Consider the following 21,498-nt stretch of genomic DNA (forward strand, 5'->3'; position numbering starts at 1 on the left):
AGCGAGGGAAAATCCCCTGTGCTGACCGCTGAAACTGGGGAAAGTTTGTCTTATGGCACAACGACACAGGCGGGTATTACTCTTCGAACGCGGTGTCCAAGCCTCCCGTGAAGCCACCGTGTAAAGGAACGATAGGCCACCAGCCTGTACCACCTGTGAAAAAGAATGATACAAACTGTTTTTAAATGACCAAGATAAGTTTATTAAACCTTTGTTGTCAACGACAATTCTTGTAACTAATGGCATTCTGCTCGGACAAATGCTATATAGACACTGCACACTATTAAACGACTCATGCGTTACAATGATATGTAAATGTAATTATTTTGAAAATAGGAGACGACCATGAAATAGTAGTGGCATCACAACCAGAGTATACTTACTCGTTACTCGGACGAGCAGTTGCGCGAAGTTCGTGCATAAGCACCATCATTATCCTCATCACCGTGTGAGGCAGGCTGCCCTGAAGTCTGGCAGCTCGGTGACGCATTGTGGCCGTGGCTCGCCTTCTGAAATGTAGGCCACGCATCCAGAGTTTTCGCAGCAGCAGCAGTTATCGTCCTCGGTTGGCATTAGCTTGCACCGATTGCATGTGCACCAGGTGGAAACACTGTCCATGCGACTAGGTCCAGGGTCTTCATCCGTTGATTCGTCCTGCCAACTGCCGTCCGAAGCCCCATCGTTTTTGCACGTTTCCCTTTCCAGTAGTTCCTCCTCGGTATACTGGGGCTCGTACATGTAGGGCCTTATTGTAGCCATTGTGTGGTAAACAAACTAAAATAATTTATAGCGATGGTACAGGTGTTCACACGGGCTACAAGCGGCGAAGGTAGCTGACCACAGCACAGAAACGAGTCACAGAATACTCAAAGTAACAGAGAGAGGAATGGAATCGAAAATCTGCTGCTGTGTGTTGTCAAACGGTCCGTTTATACTTAGAGACGTCCTGCCATTTCCATGGCGACACGTCATTAGCTGAAGCTCAGCGATTGACGACACAAGACGTTTCGGCGTTCGGAAATGGGCGGTACGCGTCTGCTGATTACATGCTCAGGGGCTGGGGATAGGATTTTGTGCCGTAAAAGCAGGTCACCCAGGGCGATGGGGCAAGTGATAAGATTATCACAAAATGGCAGCGCCCTGCTGCCTGTTTTCGCGTGTGTTTAGTAGACAAAAACTCGGGTAGGGTCCATAGGAAATTTTTCTACGATCGACCGATTTAGGCTTAAAAACACATGGCCGACCCGTAGGGACAATAAAAATTTCTGACCGAACCATTCCTTTAAGGAAGAGAACAAACACACAGAGCGGTGTGTAAGGTGGTATACCTTATAGAACCTTGTTTGGACATTGCTTTTATTTTAGCACATCATTTTAAAAGCAGTGGTATTCAAAAAATGTTATACTGAGCCCCACCAACTCCTTTAGCAAAACTATGGTTTGCTGCACCCCCACCCTCACAAATAGAACTTCTTGAATTGTCTATTAAAATCTGTCATCATAATCCCATTTTAAAGAACCTTGTGTCCCCCGCCCGGGCATCCTTCCACAGTTGGGAGACCACCGGTTTAAAGATTCCTCTCCCGATTTGCTTCTTTAAACATTAAAGCCTTAATAGAGGCAATGGTGGCATATACTCTTCACTTTCCACCCGTTTGACCTTTAAGATTCTGAGCAGAATTGTGGTACAACTTTGGTCATAAGGCATACAAGACTTTGCACTGCCTAGTACTACATCTGGAAAGAAAAGGATTACGCCACAGACGCATTCATGCATGGGCTAATGAAACGAGGATTATGAATCCCATGTCTGGGCTCTTTTAGACATTCTCATCAAATAACTGATCAGGTCATCAAATTCGCGGAGATAGTGCAAAGATATTTTCACAAAAAAAAACAGATTCCTCTGATCAATTATATTTCTACAGCCTTTTGACCTTGTGACTGGGGACAGTTAAAGTATAAACAAAATGTACCCTTTTCAGGATAATTAATATAGCAATCACCCCCATGTTGGGGCATGGGCACGTACATGGCCGGTTAACGGCCCACCTGCCCGTACCTAAGCAGGCCTGAGCCAAGCAAGGGCCTCGTCAAGCAGTTACCGGCCATGAACATACCCTGACAAGGGGACAAGGCAATAGTTATTCGCACCTCAGGTTAAAAAGAAATTCCCATGGGAGATGGGTCTCTGCGAATACTGCGCAAGCCCAATCTCCCATAAAAAAAAGATGACCGCAGCCATGGGAAAAGGGACTCAAGTCTCTTCTCCAAAGTGGCCGCAAGCAGGAAGAGCACCAGGACCAGAGCACAAAACTCCAGTCCAGCAGGTAAGTAGGGAGGGTGGTGGCGGGGAAAGGGAGCAGGATTCTGAGGCTGATGGGGGAGAAAACAGGGAGGGGCTCCCTATTGTGATCCCACAATCAATATGGCACCACCTGGGGAACAGCCTCGAAAGGCTGGAAAATGCAGGCGGTACATTGTGTTTATGCCCTCCTTTCCAGCCACCCGATTGGCTGAAAGCCCTTCGCTGGGTGTGAAAAGCTTTTACTCTCAACTCACATGACGAATGGACAACCACGTTCTAAATGCATAACTGTCCATGGACGAAAACAGCAGGGACTTCTTAAACCATAACTAATCAATCTGTGCACGAATTAACATATACCAAAAAAATACTGGATGCCTACCGATATATATTTCCAGAATTGAAGCAACACATTTGTGAGTAAATTGATCCTCTTGACTGGCACACAAAAAGCCCTGAAAGCTCATCTAAACGTCATGCTCCAAAATTCCAGGCTAATGGGTCTGGGCCCAAGATCTAAGAGAACACTTACCAGACCAATCTTTGTGAAAGGGGAGACCATTACCATGGTGAACCCCTTCAGGTTTCTGGGCAGAACAATCAGACACCCAAAGCTGGAAAGCACATTTGAAACCTAAATCAGAAGAAACTGCAATAGTACTCCTCAGCTTCAATGGATAGTATGGGAGAAACAATCGTGCTAATCGGGAACAAATCAGCTAAGCAAAAGTTAGAGGGATACTTTACCATTGCACCAAAATCGGTTGTTAAGAATGCCAGGCCTGGGAGAAGGGTGATCTGTCTAGCTCAGTAATGGCCACCCATCATCCTAAAGGCCAACCGATATTTACATGGAATGTTATGTTACTTGGCATTTATATAGTGCATTATATCCCATTGGTATGACCTCAAAGCGCTGGTAGTTTGAACGCCCTCGGGAACCGCAGTTCAAGTCAGTAGAGAGAGTGTCGTATGGTGCGTGGGCACACCGGAGGTGCGCAGCTGGTGTGGTTGTTGCACGATAGCTGCTTCTTAGCGGTAGGTGTGGTGCTGAGGGAATCAGTTGGATGTGTTCAGTCAGGAGGTTGGACACCTAGACTGAGTTCTGGCTGCGTTAGGCCTGAGGAGACGCCTAAACTAGCCGGAATGTGCTCAGCTAGTTGTGTTTTATTAGGATGAGGAGTTTGTGGGGTAATGTTAGTATGAGAACAGCTAGCCCGAATTTATCATGGTATAGCTGTGTTCTAGTTGAATGATGGTGGATAGGAGAGAGTAAGCATATTAGTGTGATATGGTGGTTATCAGTAAAGTGCCTGCGACCAGGCACGAGAGCTGGAGAGGGGTGCGTACAAAGCGGCATACGTATATAAAGCAACAGGATGGATAGGGGTAAGCATGTGATACAGATAACTTGGGGATACAGGTACATAGCATATTTAGGGGATATACATCCTCTCCGTTCCATCCACCTCATGGAGAAACCATTCACTCGTCAGTTCGATCCACCTCATCCGTTCCATCCACTTCATCCGTTCCGACAACTCCATCCACTCCATCCGTTCTTATTGACTCGTCTGTTCCATCAACTAATTTGTTTCATCCACTCGGTTATCTCAGTTCTATCTATTACATCCGTTTCATCCATTACATCGGTTCTATCCATTACATCCGTTACATCCACTCTTATCCATTCCGTCCACTCCAACCGTTCTATTCATTCCATCATTTGTGTCCATTTGTCCGTTCCATCCGTTTTGTCCGTTTCATCCGTTACATCACTCTATCCGTTCCAGCTACTCTGTCTGTCCCATCCATTCAGTTTGTTCCATCTGCTCTATGCGTTCCCTACGTTCCATCCATTCCATCGGTCGTATCGACTCTGTTCGTTCCATCCATTCATTTTGTTCCATCTGCTCTACGAGTTCCATGCGTTTCATCTATTTCATCCGTTCATCGGCTCCATGCATTCCATCCGTTCTATCCACTCCATCGGTCTTATCCATTCCATTTGTTCCATCCACTCCATCGGTCTTATCCATTCCTCTCGTCCGTTCCATTCCTCTCGTCCGTTCCATTCCTCGCATTCCACCACTCCTTTCGTTTCATCTATTCTATCGGTTCTATCCCCTCTATCGGTTCCATCTACTCTATCTGTTCCATCCATTCAGCCCTTTGCATCCATGCGTTACATTTTGTCCATCCACTCAATATATTCCATCCACCCATCCATCCATTTTCGTCGTTCTATGCGTTCATGAAAGAGCCACAAATGGACTCAGCTCTACCCAATGTTTTCAATTGAGAGGAAATACATGGGGCGCCAGACACTTAGTTAAATGCTAGAAAGAAGTAGAGACCATACAAGAAAATCTACAATATTAGTAACTTTAAAAAACAAGGTGGTATTGTGATTACATCGAAGTGAAAAACTGTCACCAAGACATGCAGGCAGATAAACTAGTGCTGGTTCCATCAAGATGGATCCAATACCGAAAACAGAAAAATATAAAAGATGACACCCCAATGTGCACGACACCATGGACAACCAGCAAAGTGGGACCTGCACAGTACTAGCCCATTAAAGGTAACAACAAACCGCATTGGAGAAGGTCACAGGATGAAGCCACAAATCTACAGTAGCAGAAAGGAACTCCCTGCGGATGAGCCATCCAATGGGGAAGTCTACCCCCAGTTTCAGAACAATTGTCTTTACATCTCGGGTGACACCAGCCACGGTTGCCTTCATTCCTATACATGCTTTTCCCCTTCTATTCTTTAGTTTCCAATGTACGTTATCACTCTATATTGCCCTAATTCCACTTCTGGCTACCCTTTCCGGCTTTCACACAATGTAGGGACAATAGTTGCTGTTTTTAAACCCGTTTTTTGTTATTCTCATGTGTTACCTTTATTCCTTGATATACATGGACTGTCCACAAAAGACTGCAAGGTGGAAAGAATAAAGTGTCAAGAACATTGCAATGCAGGGAGCCATTGACAAAAGATGATTGATGCCTCATGAGAAATTTAGGACATCTAGCTAAAATGATACCCAATGGCAAGACGCTGCACATTTTATTTCAATCAATCGTATGATACGTTCTTATAATAATCTAAGGTATCAGCGGTTAGCCTAAATGGGAAGATATAATACAGGAATTCAAACAACAAACCACAAAATAATTATTAAACCTTTTTTGAAAGACCATGAAGGAATGGGGAATTTGTCAATTCTCGGGAACACGGCAATAAGGTATTTGCACTGCATATTTCGAGAACTGTGAGGTCACTAGCAAATATTGCACCACAAGTGAGCAAGATTAGCAACCCAAAAACAGCAGAGTAGTTTAGCATACCAATTCTCGTAACATGGTCAAGTATTAATAACTGCACACTCTTGAACTCACTTCTGTTATTTCCTTTTATTGAAAAAAGTTTTAGATAGAAAATGGCAGTTCAAATATAAGGGAACATATAACAGAAATGTAGATATGAAATGTGCCGTGGGACAGAAGGAAATTCACAGATCTAAAAGATGCCATCGCCTTTTTATTTCATGACCTCGCATATAGAGGGCTAAGCTTTACATACAGAAGATACTTGCCAGTTTTACTTTTATTTTCTCTCAACAAAGAAAAGTTGTACAAAACAGCTTTTTTTATTCTCAAATAAATATAAAAATAAAGAATGGACAGATTTTTTTTCAATGTGATGTTTTGTCCTGAATTCCTAGATGTCAAACAGTTTTAATAAACCAGTTAAACAAAAAAAAAAGCAACATTTATGGTAACTGAACAAATAGCATGGCACAACGCTACATTGTAAAGCACTGCCAGGTAAAAAGAAGGAGTTGTTGTGGCATTCAGTCATACTCCCTCCTAGAAGGTCCATAAGTAACAATCATCCATCATTTCATCTGCCAAGATGGTGGGCAACCTAGAAAGGCAGGTAAACACTGCAACCAGACAGACCCAGACAGCTAATAGCTGAACAATAGCTCACAAATTCTTGGATCCGAGATTGAAAAATCCTGCCCATCCAGAATTACGTAGGATTTCAGGACAAAACATGGAGGCATGAACATTCTTCTTTATTGTACTATTTCTTATTTTTCTTCGCTTAAACCTAGCATGATCCCAGTAGAAAGGTCTTCCTTTGGACTGTTATTTCACTTTCCTTTCCGTAAGCAAACTGTCATGAAGTCGGGACACCTCCGGTTCATATACATCCATCACTAATGTTCCATTCTCATCAAAGAACGCAGCAACCGATTTGGTGAACTCTGCTTCCCTCTGCTTCTTATTTCTTCCACCAATGAACGTCACTTTCAGGGTATATTTGTCATCAAATCTGAATTGAGGAACACAGGAGAGTTAGGGAATACGTTTTTGAGAATGTGAAGTGCTGCAATTAGTTAAGCAAATACAATTAGAAGAAATAAGGCAACAATATTTACAAGTAGGGTTTTGACATTCTTATACCATCACTCAAAAATACAGAGAACAAACGATACAAATATAGGATCCCTTTCACTCCATCTACGCGGGCAGGCTCCCACCACCACGGCAAGTTTTCCATTAAGAAAATCAAAAACATTGAGTTGCATTTTAAGCCACTTCGGTTTTTCATCAGATTTCCGTTTATGGTTCGAAGTAGTTCGAATTCGAAAAACAGTTCAGTGTGGTGGTCGGGGCTCAGGGTGGACATGGGAGGCTTTCAAATTTGAGGAGAGGTGAATTTAGATTACAAGGCAATGGATATCTCAAATCTGGGTTTGTCCAATGGCTGGCTCTTTAAACCATATCTATGAAGATGTCATGTCAGACTCAAGAAATCATAACATTGCCTTAATATAGGTTTGTTATTTATCCATCTTGAGTAACCAGAGTTTTAGTTTGGAGCACAAATATGGTCTGAGCAGCATATAAAGCCTCTTAATGCAACAACGACCTTAACTCCCTAACACGAGGAAGAACCCTCATTCAATATTTTCTTCTCAAGAAGCATAAACCAAATAGTTAAATTACCAGAAGACTGCAAGCAATGCCTCCTATTTCTCAGACTCCTGCAAAACGGAAACATGCAATGATGGTAAATGGAGGTCGCTTATTCTCGAGGTCTGTCCTTGGTACTGCAGTAAAGGGCCATACAAATAGGTCTCCTCCATTCCTCGTCCCTACAATCCAAACTACTGGTATCATCAGGAAAGAAGTAGACTCTCCAGGTTTTAGAGAGCTCCCATCTCCCCCTCCTCGCTCAGATAGCTTCCTTCCACCTGCATCTTTCACTTCAAGGTGTAAACACAATGCTGGCTCCTTCAGCTTCAGAGTTGGCACTTTTGGAGCAAGGGTTGCAGCAATTTTACTGGCACTACTAATTATTCGGAAAAAAACAGACGCAGGCAGTTTTGGACCTCAAAACTTAAAAAGGTAAGAAAAGCAGGTTAAAGATGTCACCTATGTACCGTCTATGGCAACTGTCCTCTACAATTAAAGAGATGAAGCTCAATTATCTATTCAAGGTGCATCCGCTCAAAATTAACCACTGCTTTAACTGACTTATCAGCCCAGATTAGACTGAAGTTTTTGCCTGTTGGAAATTAGCTCAATCACCTCTCAAAGGTGAAAATCAAGCCCCGTACTTTAATCGGAGACTAAACGCAGTATTTGTCGTTTGAGTTTTTACCTTTGGGAGTCTGCTGCTGGTTGAGTGAGTAGAGGATTCATCTCTCTCCCCTTTCTGGATAACAGTGTCATTTATGTTGCCATCCCTGCATTGGGATTATGCAATTTGACAGAACCTTGTGTGGATCGATGGGTGCATTTATATTAACAGGCAATGGATAGCTCCGAAATCTGGGTTCGTCCGATGCCTGGCTCTTAAAACCATCGGTATGCTTTATCTATGAAGAGGTCATGTTAGACTCAAGAAATCAGAACATTTCCTTAATATATGTTTTTTATTTATCCATCTTGATTAACCAGAGAGGTTTAGTTTGGATGACAACACATACGCAATGCATCTTCTTTACCTTAGCCGTTTGCCTTTTTGGTTGCATCGATATCTTAAGTAGCAATTTACATTACATCAAACTGATAAATGTTTGTTTTAATTCATAAAAAGGAAAACAAAAAGTGACTGTACCGTTTCAGATTAGAGGACAGTTGCCAGATGTCATCGGGGTCCATTCCAGTAGGATCTTTGCGATGAGCCACCAGGAAGATGCTTTTTTCCTTGTACGATGTATAAATAGTTAGGACACCCATCATCAGAAAATAAGTTCAAGGAAGTTAAGGACAAAAATGCAGAGTGCCTCCAATCATTGGCTACCTGGAACTGCACCGTGTTTGCACAGTCTACAAATTGCAAGTTAGTACTCTCTGAACATGCAACTTCAGAGCCTGCCCAAAAATCAACATGAACGTATCAAATCAATTAAATCTCTAGGGGTGCTGATTCTATATTCTTGGCACGCAAGAGAACCGCTCTCTCATTAGACCACTCGTATCCCACCATTGTATGCAAACCTAGGTAGAAGTTGGTTGTCTCATGGGAATAACGTTGTATTGCTCGCCTAGATGGGATTGTTGGGGGTAGGAAATGTGTTGCTCCCAACTGACCGTATTAAAAACTAACCATATTAAAAACTCACCATTCTGCATACTCGCCTTCAAACTCTGAGCTAAACACAACCATACCTCTACCCCACCACAAACCACACGCACTTCACAACGCCAAACATGAACCCAAACCACGCACAACCATACCTCACCACATGAGGGCTACCTGAAAACGCACCTACGCTCAGTGACCGGTTTCTCCGAACTGAAGCAGCCAATAGCACACCAAAGCTCTCTTGCTCCCCCCCAATCAATCCCACGAACAACCTCCTCCCCACCCTCCTTTCATTACAGATCTGCTAGAGCGCCAAGAGAACACTCAAGTGGCAAAGGTGCGCAGTACAAAACTCAGTAACATTTAACATGAATCCAATGCAAGCTGGTCTTCTTTGATCGGTGGCTGCAACCCCAGGCAATGCCGTCATTTTTAGGGCTGTCCTATTGGGCGGAATGGATGGGTGGGGGTAGGAAATCTCCTCTACCACCTTTGCAAACAGCTTTGGCACACACGTAATACCCTTTACAGGTAAAGCTGATCAGAGGAATGCGTTTTTGCAACTTTTACAGTAGACGCACTTTGTTTGAATTTAAGTCCTGCAGCCCTCTGAAAAAAGGGACATAAATGAAAAGGGTGACGAGAAGAGCCTGTGATGGCCAAATGGGAGGAGCTGTGTGACAAAATAGGTGGGAACAGGGCAGAGATTAAGAAAGAAAATATATAAAGGCAAGAAAAGAATAAAAAGGAAAGAAAAGTTGGAAGGAGCAGAGGAAGAAATAAAGAAATGGATCAAAAAAGCAAAGCAAAACAGAAGGATTAAAAAACCAAGGGCAAAAGTTGAAATTTTAAAACAGGTTTAAAAGAATGGGTGAAAGAAGTGGGGGATGGTGTAATTAAATAAAGGAAGAAAAAAACTAGAGGGAAAGGGGGACGAAATAAAGAGGAAGAAAAGGAGCTGGGCAGAGTGGGCAGTAACGAGTGAGAAAGGTGGTAGAGTGAAAGGAAGAGCAGGTGATAAAGAGGGAGAGAGAAGGAGGCCAGGAGATCTACAAAACACACAGGGATAATGACGGTGAAAGAAGGTAGTCTGAGACAGTCCAAGTGTGGAGAAAAGTGGAGTGACAAAGAAAGGAAAACGTGAGCACTTAGCATACGAGAGCATTACCTGAGCAGTGAGACAAACATGAATATGGGGACTGCAGCAAACAGAACATGATATAGCTGGCATAAGCATATGATGGTACTACGTGAAAATAGGAGGCTACACCTGGCATGGGATTGCAGCTCCGGGGAGTGGCAGGCTGTAAACAGGATGTTAATACTTGTGCAGAAAAGGCTGCATTTGCTACATCGTGGCATGAAAGTCCATCTTTCTAGACGATAAATTAACCTGCAAAACAAGGCTGTAACTAGCAAAGCGCTTGTGTATGTGTGCGTGTCACTCTTTCTCTCTAGAGGGATATGAAGCTGCAATTAACAGAATATAATGGCAGTACCTGGGCATGGGTGACCATGTGGCATAGGATGGTCATATGTACATTGTGCAGTGTAACAAATAGGGACTTGTCCTGAAGAACTAGGACCGAACGAGATAGAAATCTTGAACTAATGCACATTAAGGCAAGAGAAAAAATAATTTAAAAGAAATGTATTCCCTGCACGTTTTATATTGTCTCCATTAAAACATTTAGAATTGTAGACCAATTCCAAGCTATGAACCTTACGGAGGCTATGTACTGATAATGCCTCTGGATTCTGCTAAATTGTAAAGAGAAGTTTGAGATCCAACTGTTCTACCCTTTGCACAGCTGCCAATTAACCATGTATGCCACTTGGGAACATAGGTTAGAATGGAACACTGCACTAATGAAATATTAGTTTCACTTTAATGATATACAAACTTTCACTTGCTTGCTTTGAATCCTATGCAATCACGAATAATAAATAGCCCGTTTGATTGCGAGGGAAGAGGGATTATTCTGTTACAGGGGTCTCCGAGTTTTATTTCCTGGAGCGCTGTGGGATAAAGATTTTCCGGAATGTGACCTGATCCGCAACTAAATCCATGTTTGTTTTATACATCAAAATAGTCTTAGACAGCTAAGAACAGTTTGGTTAACAATCCCCTCTCATTTAATATACATTTCTAAGACCTAGAACAGAAGTTATATTTTAGACTAAAAATCCTGAAAAACATCCTTCCCTTGCTGAATAAGAAGCAAACATTCCAAGTCGCATCTGCCTTTGTTCTTTCATGCTTGGATTATTGCAATAGCCTTCTGCTGTGAACATCAAAAAGGCTCACTCAGCAACGCAACTAAGCAACCCTGCGTCGAGATAGCATGCTCTTTATTCTGGTTCTAATAGAAACAATTGTTCAGTGTTTAAATACTCTGTCCTATCCAGATAAAACTTCAGGGCCCTTCAAGTACGCAACACTCAGCTTGACTGTCTGGTGTTGCCTCCACGGGATCTCCATACAGTCCTGCAGTAATGCTAGATAACCAAACTCTAGGACCAAGCTGCCAAACTGAAGAACATGGGGTCATGATGAAGAACTTTGAGTTGCTGCCCAAGCAGCAGGGCATGAAAGCAATGAAGTGTCGGGCTCCTGAGACCGATTCAGCAGCTCCAAGTGCTATGCTGTTTGGCTCTTATCTGAGCTATGGCGACCATCACTCTGCTTTTTGACCACTCTCCGATTCATAAGGATTGGAGAAGAAGCATACAGAAATATTGCTTACCAGCTCATCACAAATGCATCTCCTCGAAACTCTTGAGGACAACACCTGAAGGTAAAGTCTCAGCATTTGCTGCGGTGGTGAATCGATTAATCTCTGGGAGCCCCCACATACCAAAGATTTTCTCCAGCAGCAAAGAATTTAACTCTCATTCATGGCACTCATTTTTCTACTTTGGTGGTCTGCAGTGACATTCTTCCTTACCGCCAGATGAACCGCTGTAAACTGCATCTGGCCCTTGCGGGGCAACTGCCACTGAGCCGGAAGTCTCCGGCAGGAACAAAATTGCCCCACTTTGCGAATGGAATACATCATCATGTTGTAAAATAGAGTCCTGAGGGCCTTTTTTTCAGAAACTAGCGGGAGAAAAGCCTTATGGGGCAGCCAAATCGCTCTCAGTTTCAGCACAACGAAATGCAGTCTAGTTTTCTCCAGAGACCACAGCCCCTTAACCTGAAAGTGATCCAGATAGTCTCCAACCTGAGTGTCACCTGGAGCAATTCTTCTGGAAACAGCAAGCCATTGATCACATTCGGCACATGTCGACTTGGCCACACCGCCTCACCTCTGCAATCAGCTATATACTGTCCTCCCAGTCCTCATCCAACTGACACCAGTGAAGGTCCAGATGCTCCTGCAGCGGTCACATCTTCAGCATGCAGAACAAAATGAATGGAATGCATAAGAACATGAGCCCCAGCAGCCTCCTGTACAGACTGAAGGGTCAGGTGACTCATATGTTGCTGCAGAAACTCAACTCTGGACTCCGCTGACCTGCCCTTTCCCAGTGTTGAACAGAGCTTCTATGACCTTTACTTCGGTACGAAAGTGGACTTTAACATGTTCACTGAAAACACCAGACAATGTAGTACTGTTGCGAAGCAGATCATACCAGCCAATTGTCCACATAAGGGCACATCTCCAGTGGTGACACATCTTTGCAGGTGCTTCGACACTGGAGCAGGACTCTTCATGTAGACTCTTAGAGCTTATGCTAAAGGACAGAACCCTTCCACTCGTAATGGTCCCTTTCCAGTTTGAACCACAGGAGTCTATCAGTGCTTCTCCATAAAACGCCTTTCCGGTATAGAAGAAAAAGAAAACAAAATCACCCCATTAAACAAGCGGGATATTGTTTGTCCAAGTCACCTTCTTGAATGTCTTTTTCATAATATATTTGCTCAAAGCACATAGGTAGGCTATGGGGTTACTGCCTTTTCCGAATAAGTAAGTACCTTAAGTGAGCTCCTAGTCCCCGCTCCCTCTTGGGGCCTACCTCAATGGCATCTTTCATTAACATGCACTCCTACCTTCTCCTTCAACTATGCCCAATGTTCTTTGACTCCAACTCATGATACTTTGCCACGATATCCAACACCCACTTGCTAGATATTATCGGCCGCCATAATGATAAATGGCCTACGATCCTTCCTCATACTGGGGTACTGTGGGAGGGACCAGTGCCAAGTCATGGTCACTTGGAAGGCTGGGCATCTGGCCCAGATTCCCTTCCATACAGGCACGAAAAGAAGACCAAAAGGAGCACTGCCATCTCAGAGACTGTTCAAATGTCGATGATTATGACTGGTAGTATAGCTGGTGCCAATAGAAGGAGAAAGTTAAGAGACATCCCTCACCCCATAAAGGTGCTGGCGCCTGGAAGACAAAACCCCAGCTAGTCTGGCTGACTCATTCGCCTTCTTGTTAAGGGAGCTGTTCAAAATCTTCCCCGGCAGTTGTATACTTTCAAATGGTAAATGCACAATATTTGTATTGTATTTCTAGCCTAAAGCCAGACTGCTTCAGTCACGCCTCAGGACCACTCTTTGTCAAGAAAACGTGCACCTATGGAATTCAACATAGCCCTCACAACATTATCTGTGGCCGAGACAGAATCCTGGCACAGTGCTTCTGCCACCTCAAAGTTCTCCTCTGGGGAAAAACGACAAGAATGTGACTTGACCCACAGATCTCATTCATAATGATCCAGAATGGTTGCATCCATTTTGTGAGACTCGTTCTCTGAAGGCAGGAACCCACTTAAGCCTAACAGTCGTCTTAATGGAAACCGGTCACTGCCAATGTCTACAACACACTGAATCAGAGTTTGGAGACTTGGAGCGTTGACAGTAGAGCCCTAAAAACATACTGCTCCAGCTTCCAGACTTTAGACATTATCAGGACTAGCAAAGCAGACTTGCAGGTCCTATTCAACTTTCCAATGAGGACAAAATCCTGCTCATCCTGCAGACACTGAGCATCCAAACAGAGAAAACGTTCTACATTGGGCCCTCAAAGCCACATTAGCGTCCGTTGGGGATGGAACTGGTAGGAAATAATGGTTACATGTGATTTTACAGACAGAAATTACAGAGTGCTACATTTCATTGTGGTCAAAACACTGATTTTAATTTGGGGTCCCCCTGATTTTCCACCCTTCTAACGCCACCCCAACCCCATCCCGACCCATTTTAACCCCTTACCCTTTATATAATTATTTCATGTTGCTGTGTTATTCGGTGTTATTGTCCGCTGTGAAATGTACCAATGTTTTAGATGAATTAACTGGGAACCGAAATAATTTGCTGCGTCCTTGGGAAAGGGGGTACCTCATCTTTCTCCTCCCGAAACCACTGTTCCGACTCCTTCTCAAGAGTGCATGGGCATCTGCGATTGAAGCATAACCAAAGTTAGAACTTTCCCAGCACGAAACTGCTGCATCACCTCCAGGTTTCTGTCCATCAAAGCCACTCACTGAAACGCCCTCACTCTACCTTTTCTGGCCACCCCACCTACTGAGGGGTTACCTTCACAGGGCCGATGCCAGAATTTTGACTGATGGCGGGACCTAGTCAGCATACGCCAATGCCGGCCCACTGATGACGGTGCGCCATTCCTCGCTGGAAACTACATCAACACAACCAATAAAAGGAATGACGACTTACCCTAGACAGCGACCCAACCAACAATACAGATCTTCGCATGGGACAACAGCACAGCATTCTATGTCCGATGAGCAGTGCTTCTTCAGAGAAAACATCGGGGTAACAAGCGTCTTATTAACCTACAGTTCTGGGGCAATTGATCCCCTGCCCAGAAAAGTTGCTTTCAAGTCTGGGTTTGCCCTTCCGAGCCTCATTTTCCCCTTCAGCAGCACAGTGCTTTTTAGGCCGTTTTGCAGCCTTGCGTTTTCCTAACTCTGAACTTGTGCAGCCAGGCCTGCAACCTCCTCTCCCCGTCCTTTCTGATCCTGGAAGACACACCTGTATAAAGCTCACAAATCCTTTCCTTGTGGGGGTGAACACATCATGCGCAGTGCTCACGAGGATCCTTGTAGCAAACGTTCTCAAACACTCTCGAGTACTACCTGAATAAAGACATCTTCCATCTGGCTAGGCAGAAATGCTCACTTGGAGCAGCTGCCACAAACAGCAGCCCACATAGCTCTTGCACAGACTGGAAAACAGACATTGCCAGTCACCAAACAAAATCACCACTCTTCCCACAGAGCCGAGTGTGGTGTGCCAACCCTCCCGAGAGAATGGTCCCTCCCAGGGCTGTTCCAAGGTCACATGCTGTGACCATGTGACAACAAGATAATAAAAGAGACGGGCCATTTCCGGCTCGTCATTTGATGTAAATGGAGCCCTGCCTGCTGTGTGTTTGTACTGCAGTGTGATGCTGGCGCTGCGTAGCAGGTGGAGGGTCTGCTGCTGCAGACCCCCCACTCAGGCAGAGTCCCTGACGGGCAACTCTGCAACTAGGTGTCGGTGCCTCTGCTGAGCAACTTCGTCGCCGTCCTTAGTGTCCGTCTGGGTGCCCCCAGGCCCTAACAGAGACCGTGTGCTCATGATCTGACAGAGTGCCCCCTGTCCAGAGATGTCGGCTGGGTGACCCCAGTATTGGTATCGGGTCGGGTGATACTGATCCCCGCAGGGAGCCCCCTGCTGTGCGACTCGCTGATTGCAGCCCTCCCGTCTGCCTGGGTGATCAGCGGGACTGAACAGGAGCACTCTTCAAGAGTTGCTATACCACGTGCGGAAAACAATTAGAAAGCGAAACTAGCTTTGGAATGTTGCCTGCCAGCAGTAGGTGCGTCATGATGGCCTGGCTCTGCATGGGGTCTTAAAGGCGCAGGAGCCAGTTTGTGCTGGTCAAAGGTGGGGAGGGTCATTTTTAAAGGGTCGGTATGTAAAAAAAAAAATTAAATGTAGGAAGGGTCCTGGGGACACCAGCATAAGAGTATATGAATCTATAAAAAATTGGAGACGACGGATCTCTTTCAATCACCCTTTACTCGCCCCCACACCCTCCCTCGAGAATGTAAGCACTTGTTTGGTGTCTGCTTCTGCCAAAGCATGTAGTACTTATTACAAATCTGTCCATGCTCTTCTCCTTGGCCCTTCCCTTGCACTAAAGTGATCCGAATGTCTTGGCTTCCTTTACATCGGCTCCCTTTGCTTTGGAGGTGCTACAGTGCGGCTGTGCTCACAGCTGGCACGATGGCATTACCTGAAAATACAAGGCCGTACTCTGAAAATAGGGCTAAACTACACACGTACGAGGATTTCAGGACAACACTGACATCACTAGGGATAGTAGTCTGTTCCGAATGTAGGAGGAAGGTCCTTGAATAGGAGGTCTATTGGTGGACACAGGAGACTGCAGCTGGGCGTATAGGGTTGTAACTGGATAAGACACACTGGCCTCATGAAACTGTAGCCAAGCATAGTGATCTGTTCCAGTTTTGAGGATGGCTTTGCTGGTTATCTGGCATATTATGGACAGACCTTAGTTAATATCGGGTTGGTAACAATTATAGACATTTTAATTGCATTAGTAGCATTTGTTATTTCGTAAGTCATACATTTAATGCAGTTATTTAAGATCAATGAGGTCCAAGTAAAGTTTATGTGAAGGCACCCAATTGATATTAATAGGTTGGTGAAGGAATTGCAATGTCACTTACACTACCACTGGAGTTCTTGGTAAATTAGCGTGTCAGACCATAGGCCAGGAGAGCTATACACGGAGATAGAGAGGTTTGCCTCTGCTCATAGAAGCAGCACCTGAGCACAAAGCATATAGCATGTAAACGTTAGATCTAATTAACAAATTACACTTCCCTACATTGTGAGATTCTGCCCAATTAAGGTATCTACCTGTGCCACATTGACCGATGCAAGGTGGAACGCCTGGCAGGACATGCAGAGAGCTGAACGTAGTGGCATGACAGACTTGTTGGGTGGATCACTGTAGTAGCAAAATGTATGGTCTGACCAAAAAAGGGTGAAGCACAAATGCCCAAGCATTTTCACAATGTGTGGGCAGTCGTGAGTAGCAATGCCTCACCCCAAAAGAGGCTTCTGGAGCAGTATATGTGGAGAAAAGTATCCGTCCCCTGAAATGAACCACTCCTCATGGAATCAAGACTATATGAAATGAACCACTCTTCAACTATCAGCCCTGTGTTTCTGCACTCTACACGTTTTGGCAATACATTCACCCACCTACCCGTTTTGGCAATACATTCACCCACCTACCCAAGAGTGAGCAAAATGTTGAAAAATATGGCTTTAGTGATCATCTCGTCGATTAATGTAGATGCACCCAAAGGTGTTGCGTACACTTGGTTTTTTCCAGGAAAGAGCCTCAAACCCCAGATCTCATTTGAGTGCTCTTTCGATTAGAAGAATCGTAGGCCAATATCTTAAATGGTTAAATTGGAGTTGTGCATGCCTGTGCTATGCGAGAGACAACTGGTTGAGCAGTGGGTGGACATAGGTCTGAGCAACCGTACTCAATGAATTGAGCCACAATTATTTGGATCTAATTTACATAGTTTTATGCCTATTATGATGAACTATAAAATCTGCATAATAGATCATCTTTTTGACAAATTATAGTATAGCAATTTGGGTTTCTGTTCATTACTAATATCGAAATGATGTATTGCATATTTTTGGAAAGTTCACGATGAAGTGACTGATCTTGTGTTTGCGCTTTCAATGGGCATACTAACTAGCACCCACCACTTTAGGAAGGTGGAGGCATGTCAGTCAGACAAGTCAGTACTTGGATGTAGGGAGAAGTAAATAAAATGGCAGGTGGCTTAAAGCTGCGTCACTCATCTGTAGCGCCATTAGAAAGGAGGAAAAAGAAGGGGATCCTATATATGCATTTGTGCAGCCTACACAAGATTAGGTTTACTCATTGCCCTACCCTTAGGCTTTAAACCATTATCTAATTCCTAACATACAGAGGTGCTTCCAGGTGTGAGCAATAGGGATAAAATAAAGTCCATAAAAAATACAAACTGCATAATAAAAGGTTGATTAGGCAAACAGACTATCTTCCTCTGCGAGGCCAACGAAAATGGCAACATTAGCAGATTACAACCGCCCCGTAGGATTTACATTTGCATGTCATTACTTTTATGAAACCAAAGCAAACATAATAAAGCAATTATTCAGAAAATATGAACATGTGCCACAAGTCACCGACAGCCAGGAAGAAGAGCAATCTAGGCTTAAATGACAAATGGGGACCCGGAGCCCTGTATCAAACGTCATTCCAGAGTACACTGGGTTAAACATGGAAGAGATCTAGGCATTAACAATGTATTGCAATAGCATAGGTTGTAACTATTGCCTAGTCAAAATGTACTATGCAGCACAGCCAGTGTTCCAGATTACAGACAGCCAACAAAGCTCTGGCACCTCAGTTAAGAGAGATTGGCTACATCAGCCCTAAACCTTAATGCCCCCCCATTTATCGAGAATTCAATACTGAAAGCTAGCAGGGGAATTGAGGGCAGTGCGCTATGCATTACTTCTATATAGGTTAAGACATCTGGACCTTCAGGAGAAACAAGCCGCTCTTTTTCCCAAGTCTAATGCCGTTGATGTGATGCACTCAACTGAGAAATTGGGCCTCAAAAGGTAAGCATTAGAGCCACAACACAAAAAATACCTGGTCTTCAAATCATGCAGAGAAAAGCCCTAGATACTTGCCATGGACTGTTCATTTCAAAAAGCAAATGCCAGTTAGATACTACTACTCAATGGAAGCGGGCCACATACAGTAGTGAACACTCACTCTGCCAAGCGTGCAATATAACGGACCGGATCTCCCAACAGTGTGTAAAGACATCATGAGACTGGTTTCCTAGAGTCTTCTTCTGTATGGAGCAATAACGACCTGACCTGATGTTCTTGGTTCCTGATGGCAGATCAGTCAGTCTTTGAACAAGTAACAGGCACTAGCAAACATGGAAAACAGATACGATCGGCACGGTACAAACCCCGCCGCAAAGTAAAGGATATGATACAACGCAGATGGTAAGGACGGTTTTGGATTCTGGAAACGGGTGCAGATAGTCCCAGACTAGCGCAACTATCGCAAACACACAGGAGATGGTGCAGATGGCGAGGCGGCCATCAATGAGGCCGAAGTTTTCCACGTACTTATACTTTTCCAAAAGGACCTGAAAGGGAAGAGAGAAGACATGTCAGAAAGACCCCTTCTTAAAAAAGGTAATCCTTTTGCATTGATAATTCATTCGAGTTTTTTGTGTTTCGTCAACTGTCATGGGTATACCAATGAGGCTACTGCAATAAATATGGCCTGGCACATTAGACGTAGTGGAGTTAACAGTTAACTCCGATAGCAAGTGTGCCTTAGGAATGTCATACAGTTGCCTGCATAAATTCAACAACCCAGCCTGAAACCAAGATGCATTCTTCATGTCACACGATTATTCAATCAACTTTGTTTTTAAAGTCGATTGCTGGCAACATTCAAGGCGGCATAGCATCACTATACGTTTAGCGGATGAAAATGCCTAGATTGTAACGTGAAATAAATAGTGGACAATTGTGTGATGTCAGTTACAGCACGTTTCATGTTCCAATTGGCCTCAACGAAGAATTATAAATAAGAGTTGTATGCATTTTACCAGTACCCCAAATGTGTGTGTTCTTTGTAACCCCAGCAGATCAGCTTGCTCGTTCCAAGGAAGGTACCTTTTCCAGCCCCACGTGCCAGTGTAATTCCCTTCTTGGAAAGGTAGTGCTCAGTCCCTAAGGCTACCAGAACAGGGGGAACCAGTCTCCCATTTTACCTTTTGTGTAGCAATACTACATCACTTATGGGAATGGACCCGGTCGCCCCCCTTGTTCCCTTTTACTCTAACTTGCATTTCTCACTATTTTGACAGTGTTCCCAAGAGTCTGGTGGTAGTATATCTAGTTGTTGATATAGGTTACTGGTGTACAACTGTGAACCATTACATTTAGCACAAATGTGACTTTTGGCAACAATGGCCACAATCGCTACCCTTGTTGTGGAAGCCTTATATTTTCTTTTACCACTGCCTTTTTGTGCTGCCTTGCCATTGTTCAAGGGTAGAGAATAGCCATATATGGCTATGCCTCTTCCATGGCTCTGTTCAGAGCACGGGAAGGGCAGCAGTGTGTTCAAAATGGTATGCCGGTTCAGGGTACAGACACCCAGATAAACATTCGCACTTGGACGTACGAGCGGGTTAGTCAGGATTGAATAATCACTCAGAGCTTCAATGGTTTATATCTCCTGGTTTTGTATATCCAGGGAAATTTTTGAGCCATTCTTCAGTTCACCACAGGAACTCCAATTCAAAGCACTGAGGGGAAATACAAGGACAGCTGAACTGCTTTTCATATAGACATTGGCAGCGCCAACATCGGTACGGGGAAGCTCTACCGCTCAACTAGGGGGAGCCTAACACAGGTGCCTCCCTTTCTTGAGCCAGAGGGTAGAACTGGCTCTTCAACCTGTTCATCTTTTGACATTGTCCTGCACAACCTTAGAGGGGATCCCATATTGAATCTAGACCCCCAAGCTGCAGTACTCTGCTTCTCCCTGTGCTGTGGGACATCGACGGACACCTACTTTGTGGCCTTGATGCAGTTTATGACCTTCAGGCCGAGTTTAAACACCAGTGTCGAAGTCTTTTATTTCCTTTGTTGCCAGCAGTCGCTAGCTGGATCGCCTGAAGACTGATCACTGGCAAACTGCCCCTTGCTTGTGTTGAGGGACTCCTGCAGAGGGCTTCCTTCATCAGGATCCTGAAGTCCTGCTAAAACCCCTTCTAGGACTGGGGTCCTGGAACAGAGACTGCAACTGCCACCAGCCAGACCCAATGTTGACCCCAAGACTCACCTCTGCACCTGTGACCCCATGGGCCTACTCCACAGCAAACAGTGGTGTGAGTAGTCTTTTCAAGTCTTCTGAGTTGCTGGTAGTTTGAGTGGATTTCCTGGTTGTACTTGCATATCTTTTCATCACACCTCTCCCTTGGACCACATAACACTCCATAATTCACGAAGTTTTTTTTGCAGCCATCACAGGCTTTGACTTTGATGGTGGACTCGCCAGATTATTGGCTGTGCCCCTTTTCCCCTGAAAGTCTCCAGTTTCTGACTTACTACAGCCAATAAAGGCAGTAGAGCCTATTGGTTTTGTCCTAAATCTATTCATATTGAATTAAGCCTCTACTAAAGAAGTGAAACTGCTTACTTACTACTTTGCGCCCCAATGTCTCATTGCAACATCGTTATATCCCGCGATACGAGAAGTGTTTTCCATTTGAAGTGTGCGTGGTGTCCCTCTTAGACACCTATTTTTTATGTGTACATATTTGTTATTATTTACCTTGTAGTTGAATTTAAACTTAATGTCAATTCCTCTTCTTAAATAAATACCAATATAGTTTTCAGTATCTATATTTTGTGGACAATATTTTACTTGGTCTCTCCTTGTGAATTGACCTGTACCCTAACCCGTGTCAAC

At 44.2% G+C, this 21,498-nt stretch overlaps 1 protein-coding gene across 4 annotated transcripts in view; it reads right to left on the bottom strand.

The window, feature by feature from the left end:
* Nucleotides 1–5,711: 5,711 nt before the first annotated feature.
* SPCS2 (signal peptidase complex subunit 2) overlaps nucleotides 5,712–21,498 on the bottom strand; it is a 166,884-nt gene continuing 151,097 nt past the window's right edge. For all 4 annotated transcript variants that reach the window (XM_069640156.1, XM_069640157.1, XM_069640158.1 and 1 more), the window contains exons 3-5: nucleotides 18,993–19,153; nucleotides 8,453–8,587; nucleotides 5,712–6,658 (exon numbers count right to left, since the gene is read on the bottom strand). In XM_069640156.1, coding sequence (XP_069496257.1) covers nucleotides 6,472–6,658; nucleotides 8,453–8,587; nucleotides 18,993–19,153 — 483 coding nt within the window. In that variant the 3' untranslated portion in view covers nucleotides 5,712–6,471. The remainder of the gene's footprint in view (nucleotides 6,659–8,452; nucleotides 8,588–18,992; nucleotides 19,154–21,498) is intronic.

The sequence above is a fragment of the Ambystoma mexicanum genome, chromosome 7q (genome assembly GCF_040938575.1).
Source record: "Ambystoma mexicanum isolate Mex_15411 chromosome 7q, UKY_AmexF1_1, whole genome shotgun sequence".
Classification (NCBI taxonomy): domain Eukaryota; kingdom Metazoa; phylum Chordata; class Amphibia; order Caudata; family Ambystomatidae; genus Ambystoma; species Ambystoma mexicanum.